Raw genomic sequence first — 10,000 nt, 5'->3', positions numbered from 1 at the left:
AAGGACAATAATAATGATAGTAATAATAAAGATAACAATATAATGATGATAATGGTAATGATAATAATAATAATGATAACAATAACAGCAATAACAGGGATAACATATTGGATAGGACAGAAACAATAACAACAACAATAATAATAATTATGACAATAATATTGATAATAGTAATAATAATGATGATAATATTAATTACAACAATGATGATGATAATGATAATAATAGTAATAATAATAATAATAATAGTAATAATAATAATAATAATAATGCCAATAAAGATAATGATAAAAATCGTAATGAGAATTGCGATGCTGTACTACTTATGATAACAAAGGAGATGATTAATAATATAAAAAAAACTGCACTGTCATCACTCCCCTTCCCACCACTGTCAACGGAATCAGCAGCATTTCATAAACCATAAACATAATCATCATCATCACTATCGTCGTCATGCCATTATAATCATCATCATCATTTTCATCTTCCCCATAATGATAATAATCAAAGCAATTAATGCAATATCATAAAATCACAGAAGAGTTAGTGCCAAACTCTGCAGAGAACACAACCGCGAACGACGTGACAGGGACCGACATGACAGGTGACACTCACGGCAACCGTACTCGTCCGACACCTGCTCCCCGTTGTGACAGTCGTTGAATCCGTCGCAGATGTTCCGGGCGGCAATGCATCTGTCCTTCTTCCTGTCTAATGGGGACACCACGCAAGTCAGTGCCACGCCCTTGTGGCACTCTGGGACTCCTGGCAAGGAAAGAGGGGAGAGATTAGGAGGGGCATAGTGAGTTGTCATCTAAAATGCTGATAACATTGATGATGATAATGATAATGTTAATAACAACAGCAATAATATTAATACTAATAATGAAACTAATGATACTGATATAATAACAATAATTATAATAGTAACAACAATAATGAAAATAATAATAATGATAATAATGATATTAATAATAACAATAATAATAACAATGATAATAATGATAATGACAATAATATCAATGATGATAATAGAGATAACAATGATAATAAAAATGATAATAATAAAAAAATTCATAATACTAATTAAAATGATGGCAATGCGGGTGACGATAATGATAATAAGGATAGTGATGATAGTAATAATAATATTGCAGGGTTCTTCCCCCTTTGTGAATATGAAATCCACTGACTTTTCCATGATTTCTCCAGGTCCAAAAAATGTTTTTCAAGGATATATTTTGAACAAAATGTGACACATCAGTACAAATAATAGCTGTGGCAAACTGATAAACTCAGTGCTAAATTAGAAGGAACATGCTGTTCCATGCGGCAGGCTATCATATCACAACACCGCACAACAAGGTAAACATTTATGCGCCGACGTCCAAGTATTAACGCGCCGGAGGGCGCTTCATAAACACAATAGACTTACCTACCTTATAACTGAAGAAACAACTCGAGCTTGATCAATGCGAAAATATATACAGTTAAATTCTGCATGTTCATAGCTTGGAAAAGTATCATCATTCAACCTACTTGTAACTTGCATCATGATCTTTTTCTGCGCATATAGGCCACACATGAGGTAGAATTCAGTGTCGCATATCATAGTCTTTCTTCGAAATACAACTGCAACATTTTGAATTTACTTAAAAAAAGACACATGATAGTTGCAATGAACGATTTTTATTTGACCATGATTTGACGAGACCACGGTCCACGGAAGTTTGTAATAAAACAAACTAATCTAAACCTAGTGTGTAACATGAAACAATGATTCTTTTGTATCATGACACAGAGGCGCTGAAAAAAGTGAGTCATCCAGTGTAAATGACCCCGATGTTTCCAGGATTTCTTTCTAAAAGTTCAGGTTTCAAGGTTTTACAGATCTTTAGAACAAAAAAAAAAAAAAAAAAAATGGAATTCCAGGCTTTCCGGGAATTCCAAGTGGATCCTGTTATGATAATAATAATAATGATAATAATAATAATAATAATAACAATAATAATAAGAACAACAACAAAAACAACAATAATAATAAGGATAATAATAATAATAATAATAATAATAATAAAAAAAATAATAATAATGATAATGATGATGATAATAATAATAATAATGAAGATGATAATAATAACAACAATGATAATAATAATAATAACAACAATGATAATGATAATAATGTTAATTGTAATAATGATGATGATAATAACAATAAAATGATGATTATGATAATATCGATACCAAAATGATTATGATTATAAACACAGTAATTGTGATAATTATAATATTTGTAATAATAATGATAATAATGATGGTAACAAAAAATAATTATAGTAATACTACTAATACTGCTACTACTAATTATGATGATAATAATGATGACAATAATAATGATAATAATAAAACTGATAATAAAACTGATGATAATAGAACTGATAATAATAATAATAATAATAATAATAATAATAATGATAAAAGTGATAACGTTAATAATGATGATAATAGTAATAATGATAATAATAGTAATAATAGTAATCATATCAACAGGAATGATATATGATAACAAAAATAATGATAATAATAATAACAGTAATAATAATAATAATAATAGAAATGATGATGAAGATGATGATGATGATGATGATGATGATGATGATAATAATAATAGTGATAATGGTATTATTATTAATGATAATGATAACAACAACAACAACAACAACAAAACAACAACAATAATAATAATATTAATGATTAAAACGATAATCATATTAATACGAATGAAGATGATGATAGCAATGATGCTAATGATAGTAATAATCTAATGGTAACTGAAGGCTAGTTCCAGGTGAACTTTTAACATTGGTCCGTAAGAAAGAATGTTTCTGCTAATAATAATAATAATGATGATGATAATGATAATAACAATGATAATTTTGCTGAGAACAACTATATCAATATTAATGATAATGACAGGAATAATAATGATGATGATAAGGATGATAATAATAATAATAATGATTATAATAATAATGTTAACAAAAAATAACGATAATCATAATAATATTGATAAATCTACTGATAACAATAATAATAATAATAATAATAATCATAATGATAATAATAATGATAATAAAGATTATAGTAACAATGACAATAATAATAACAATAATGAAATAACAACATAATGATAGCAATGATGATGACGATGAAAATGATATAATAATTATAACTACCTAATAAAATGTTAAAAAACAATACCAGCAGCAACAATAATATAATAAAATCATTTACGATAATGATATCAGTTACTAATTATACTAATCCTAGTAATGATAATATAGGCAAGGGGATCAAAATTAAAACACTCTCATACCCCAACGGAATAAGAAGAACAGAAATGTAAAGCTGGAAAAGTGGCTTAGAGGTTCAGTCCCTCGAAGGCGAAGAGCGAGAATCCTCATGATGAGAGCGCCGTGAAAAGAGCAAGGAGTCAGGCCGAAGAAACACACCAAATCAGAGGGAAGAGAGATAGATAGAAAGATAGATAGATAGATAAATAGATAGATAGATAGATAGATAGATAGATAGAGAGAGAGAGAGAGAGAGAGAGAGAGAGAGAGAGAGAGAGAGAGAGAGAGGAGACAGAGAGGAGAGATAGATAGATAGATAGAGAGAGAGAGAGAGAGAGAGAGAGAGAGAGAGAGAGAGAGAGAGAGAGAGAGAGAGAGAGAGAGAGAGAGAGAGAGAGAGAGAGAGAGGGAGAGAGAGAGAGAGAGGAGAGAGAGAGAGATAAAGAGAGAGAGAGAGAGAGAGAGAGAGAGAGAGAGAGAGAGAGAGAGAGAGAGAGAGAGAGAGAGAGAGAGAGAGAGAGAGAGAGAGAGAGAGAGAGAAAAGATAGATAGATAGGTAGAGAGAGAGAGGGAGGGAGAGAGAGAGAGAGAGAGAGAGAGAGAGAGAGAGAGAGAGAGAGAGAGAGAGAGAGAGAGAGAGAGAGAGTCATATGATGCAAAGAGGAATAAGATCTTTAATAATGAGGATGATGATGATGATAATGATATAAAAACATATCATGGGAATTATATTAACAACAACAATAATGAAATAATAGTAATGATAATAACAACAATACTGATAATATAAATAACAACAACAAAGATAGTGATAACAATGATAGTGATAATAACAATGAGTGGAGAAGGAGGAGGAGAAAGAGAATAACTTAAAAACACTATATATTGCATTAAACAAATTAAAACAGTCTTGCATACAATGCAAAAGTGCATTACTACATATTTAGTATTATGCCTTACTAGGCACAGTTGTTAGCTGAGTTGATGGTGACAAATGGTATTTTGCGTATCAGTTCCAAAGAGTTAAATTCAATGTAAAAAAATCACACACACACACACAAACACACACACACACACACACACACACACACACACACACACAGACACAGACACAGACACAGACACAGACGCAGACACAGACACAGACACAGACACAGACACAGACACAGACACAGACACAGACACAGACACAGACACACACACACACACACACACACATATATATATATATATATATATATATATATATATATATATATATATCATCAGCATCATCATCAATGGAGAAGCCTCCAGGCTAGTACAGTGGTAACGTGTCGGCCTCTCATCCGAGGGGTCGGCGGTTTGCGCCCCGCCCAGGCGCGAGAAGTTGCAATTGTCGCCTGGAGGTTACTGCTGTGGCTGGGCACCACGGCGGGTTAGGACTTAGCCGAGTCAGCACCAGCTGACACACGTTCGCGAGTCGACATTAGTCGACACAGGCCGGGCTCCTCTCATTGGCATAGCCCGGGCGAAGCTCAGCTTCGCATATCGGACTTATCCTTATCAACGGAGCTGACGCCGACGGGGGCGCATAGCCGCAGCCACCCTTCGCTTCCAGCCACGGGGGCCCCCCTTGGCGAGCCGCCAGGCAGGTCTTCAGCCCCTCACAAGCTCCTTGCGACTTCCTAGGTCGTCCTACGGGCCTCTACCCAGGACTGTCTAGTGAAGAGTCAATCTGATGGGCTGGGTCATCCACAGGTGAACGAGCTAGGTGCCCGTACAGCCTGAGTTGGCGGTCCCGGACTATGAAAGCAACAGGTTACATGCCAGTTTCACGGTAAAGCCGTCAGATGGACACATGACCCTGCTAACTATACCACGTGATTCGGCATAGAGGCAAAATGGTAGTATCAAGGCCTTGAAGATAAGTAAATTGTTCCTTCTGCATAGGTACTGGCATCTCCAAATACTCTTGTTGACTGAGCTTATGGCTCCTGCTGCCAGTCCAATCCATCTACTGATTTCTTGTTCTGACAGCCCAAAGAGATGGATTGCACTACCAAGGTATGTAAAGCTCTCAACTGAACAGCTACCCATCTAGGCCTAAGGGCTTTGTCTCATTGCTGAATTAAGAACCGCCACCAGTGAGTCGAGAGACTCAGATAGGATAGCAATATCTTCGGCAAATTCGAGATCTATGACCTTGATATTGCCCAGTGTTGCTCCACAGTGACTTTAGATAATAGCTCTGCCTATTATCCAGTCCATGCAAATGCTGGTGCAAGGGCACAGCCTTGCCTCACTCCCGAGTTAACTGTGAAGAAGTTCAACAGGACCCCATAACACTTTACAGCACTTTCAGTACCAATATACAGACTTGCTATTAACCCAATGTAGGCGGGTCAGAAAATTGCTCTGCAGCTGGTGTCCCGGGAAATAAAATCAGCAATAAAATAAAAGCAATAAAAGCAATCCGGGAAATAGAAACACAGACACAGGCGACAAAACAAATGTGCAATGGTTCTCCCACTGGCCCGCGCGCACTGAGTTTCAGTACCTGTGAGAAGTTTCATTGCGCTCTGGCGGCTGGTTTGCGTGTAATCTCAACCTCTAGAAACATGTGAAGGTTTGCAGATTACTGTAGCTATATGATATAATCGAGCTAGGAGATCTGTCAAATGTTTGAGTGCTATGAACTAATCAGAGACTGCCATGGCGAACCTCCGTGCACATTCCTTCTCCCTCAGTCTGTCCAAGTGAAACATTCTGGAACCACTGGAGAGACAAGGGATTTTCAAGTGGACCTTAAGGTAGCCACAACCAATCTATGGTCAGTACCACAGAACTCGGCACTAAGGTAAAGCATGCAGTTCAGGAGCGTCCTCCAGCAAGTGCTAACAAGAGTATGGTAGATCTCCTTGGCCACAGAACCCGTATCACTATACCAAGTCCAGCGATGTGGACTAGCAAAGTCTTGAAGAAGGAGGCTGTTCTCGCTGCTGGGATCAGCTCTCGAGCCACGGGGACCGACAAGACATCTTATAGCCATCTCGGTCACAGCCTGATACCACATTTAAATCGCTTATTACAGTGCAAATGTCTCACTGGGGACATTAGTCTGCCACTTTCTCATTGATTTTGCAAACATCGGTAGGAGCGTACACAGCAGTAAGAGGCACAAAGCCAAAATCATGCTCCCCTCTCAATGCCATAATACGCTGGTCCACGGGAGAGACCTCTACTACCGAAGGCTGAAATCGGCTGGAGATTGCTATGGGTACTCCCTGGAGATAGTGACCATCGCCCCGGCCCGACTATTAGTAGGTTTGGCCACCCATACTGATCGTGCCGCTGCCAGGTCTTCTCTCCTCCGAGAGGGTAGCCACCTAGACTCCCAACCGCTTCAATTCCCTCGATAGCAAGGGTAATCGATCATCCTGCCGCAAGACCGGATGTTCCAAGCTCCTACCCCTATAGCCCACTCCCGCCGACGTTGCCTCATATAAACGGGGGCCCAACGTCTGCCTGGGCTTTACTCCACAGGCCTCATATTCATACATACAATCATACATACATATACTTATATATATATATATATATATATATGTATATATTTATATATTTATACACACATATATAAAAGCACACACACACACACACACACACACACACACACACACACACACACACACACACACACACACACACACACACACACACACACACACACACGCATACATATATGTACACACACATTACAGATGAACCTATTTGCTGGTATTCTCTACACTGTATGAAGTTTGGAAAATGCGGGACGAATATTACGTTGGTCTATAAAGGAAAGAGGATCTTCCTTAATTTCTCGGACAACGACCAAAAACAGGCCACCTCACGACGCAGGGAAAAGAAGGTTGATTATGAGTAGACGTGAGGAGATGCTTCTATCAAGCGGATTGCTTTGGATGTAACCCTGACAAGAAAAAAAATGAACGTTACCCCAGAGCATTTGCTTTCTGTACGGTGACTTACACATCTGAGTAGGGTCTCTCCAAGGCAAGTGCAGGTCTAAGAGAGTGATAGAGCTAATAGTCGCCTGAATTGTAACACAAATTTTGGGAACTGGAAGCAAGGAATATCATAAGATTTTATAATTCAGATACAAACTTATGGTAATAATTGATACCACACACACACACACAAGCACACACAAGCAAACACAAGCACACACACACACACACACACACACACACACACACACACACACACACACACACGTGCGTGTGTATGTTTGTGTATATATATATATAAATATGAATGTGTATATACATATATAAATATATATATATATATATATATATATATATATATATATATATGCATATATATATATATATATATATATATATATATATATATATATATATATATAGAGAGAGAGAGAGAGAGAGAGAGACAGAGAGAGAGAGAGAGAAAGAGAGAGAGAGAGAGAGAGGAGGGGGGAAGGGAGGGAAGAACCACAGTAATTATAGTAATTAGAAAGAAACCATAATTCTCAGAAAAATCCTGGAAAAGTTTCGGAAACTTTGACAACACCGATACTGCTAAATAGATAACGGCGTAGAAAGTAAGAATGGCTGTCTTGAGAATAATCTGAACATATTAGTTTAACTACAGGCAGACAAATAGATGGAGTGGTAGATGAATAAATCAATATCGGTTCATTAATTCATATATTGATACATGTACAGTAAATGTATTTCAATGTGGCAGAAAAAATGATATACACTGAAAAGTCTACCGAAATATGAGATAAAATTTTCGACTTAAATGTAAAAAAAGTTTTCGAAACTGTTGTCTCATGTTTCAGGCAAGTAATCTATATAGTGTTCCTTTCTGAGAATTTATCGACCGAGTAGTTTTTCACTGTTCATATTATTCCATGTTCCCTGCAGGTGCTTGCCATTTACCTTATTTCATCAACCCACTAGTGCTGACTGACCTGAGTTGACAGTGTAATATTCCTCGCAGTCTGTCTCGTCGCCACAGTCCACGCAGTCGCACTGGGCGTCACACACGTTGCCAGCTGATATGCACTGGCCGTCGGAACAGCTGTACTGCCTGGCGTTGCACGGTCCACCTGCGTTGAGATAGAATGCGTGATCGGTATGGTAAATATTTAAATTTAGTTCATGATGATAATGATAGCATTAATGGTGAGAGTGGAATAGAAATGATAAAATAATAACTGCAGTGTTATAATGATGACAGCTTCACTGATCAAAAGTAATAGTAATGCAAATGACATAATTTATAATGACAATGACGATGATAACTTTTTAAAATGAATATTATGATCAGGTGATGGTGGTGGCGGTGATGATGATAGCGACGACGATGATGATGATAATGATAATAGTAATTATGATGACAATGACGGTGATAAATTTGCTGGTGATATGAATGATGATAATAATGACAATAATGACAATAATATAATAACAATAATAATAATAGTTATAACAATAATAATTATAATAACAATAATAATAATAATAACAATGATAATGATAATGATAATAATGATCATGACGATAATAATGAAAGTGACATTAATGATATCAAAAATAATAAAGATGAGCATAATGATAACGATAATGATATTGAAAAAATAATAATGGTAATAATGACGATCAAGATATCATAATTATCGCCCACCTTCCGGACGATCAGAAAAGCGAACAAACCTGAGGAAGGGAGGAGGGGGGGGGGGGGGAGCAGAAGAGTCGGTTTGAGAAGATTTCGTGGGTTCGCCTGAGATTAATGGATGGAAGGCCCTTTTCTCATCACTCACGCGGCACAAACTCGCACTTCGGGATCAACGATGGGCGTGCGAGGGGCGAGGGAAGGGCGTGGGAGGGGCGTGGGAGGGGCGTGGTCAATTTACATATTGAAAATTTCAAGGAGTCTTCTGGGTGGCGGGGGTAGAAGGGACGGAGCTGGCGACGGCTTCGCGGATACGGGGCAAGGACGCTAATGGTGGCGTAAGGGGATAATGATGCGAGAATTAATGATGGCAATTTAGGAGGGATGTTAATGGTATTACCAGTGATGATGATAGAAAGGGTGATAAATGATGTTTCGGTGGTCTTTATAGAAAAATGATGATGCTAATGCGACGACTCATATGACGACAACGAAAATTATTGGCGATATGTTTTATTTACATATGCAGTATTACAGTATTATGCTGAGACCTGTATGGATATGCACTCTGAACCACGAAGGAGTATCAACTTTATTTGTCCACTGGTTAAACGGGACGAGAACTTATCGGTCTCAATCAACAGGACATTATCATTACCATTCTAGTCAACAATTCCTCTTTTTTGTAGATTCAGACATTATTTGCGTAATGCGTAATACACATGTGTATTACGCATACACATTGCGTGTAGGCGTAATACACATAAACACATACTTACGCATTCACACAGTCAAAGACAGCTATTCACATAAAACAGTCCCACGCAGAGGAGAGACTCTGCCAGGGCCCCCGCTACGCAGCTGCTGGTATCGACGGCCCCATCAGGCTGGCCATTGTCTTTAAAAACTGAAGATCTATGTGCATATTTGATAATCCAATCTGTGTTTTTTCGCTC

General features: G+C 37.4%; 1 protein-coding gene across 1 annotated transcript in view; it reads right to left on the bottom strand.

The window, feature by feature from the left end:
* LOC125026214 (G-protein coupled receptor GRL101-like) overlaps nt 1–10,000 on the bottom strand; it is a 104,654-nt gene that overhangs the window by 53,861 nt on the left and 40,793 nt on the right. The window contains exons 6-7 of the mRNA XM_047614517.1: nt 8,341–8,478; nt 619–768 (exon numbers count right to left, since the gene is read on the bottom strand). Coding sequence (XP_047470473.1) covers nt 619–768; nt 8,341–8,478 — 288 coding nt within the window. The remainder of the gene's footprint in view (nt 1–618; nt 769–8,340; nt 8,479–10,000) is intronic.

This window comes from Penaeus chinensis, chromosome 6, assembly GCF_019202785.1.
Source record: "Penaeus chinensis breed Huanghai No. 1 chromosome 6, ASM1920278v2, whole genome shotgun sequence".
NCBI classification, from domain to species: domain Eukaryota; kingdom Metazoa; phylum Arthropoda; class Malacostraca; order Decapoda; family Penaeidae; genus Penaeus; species Penaeus chinensis.
Note: the sequence above shows the minus strand (reverse complement) of the source record. Positions and strands in the feature narration are given on the sequence as shown.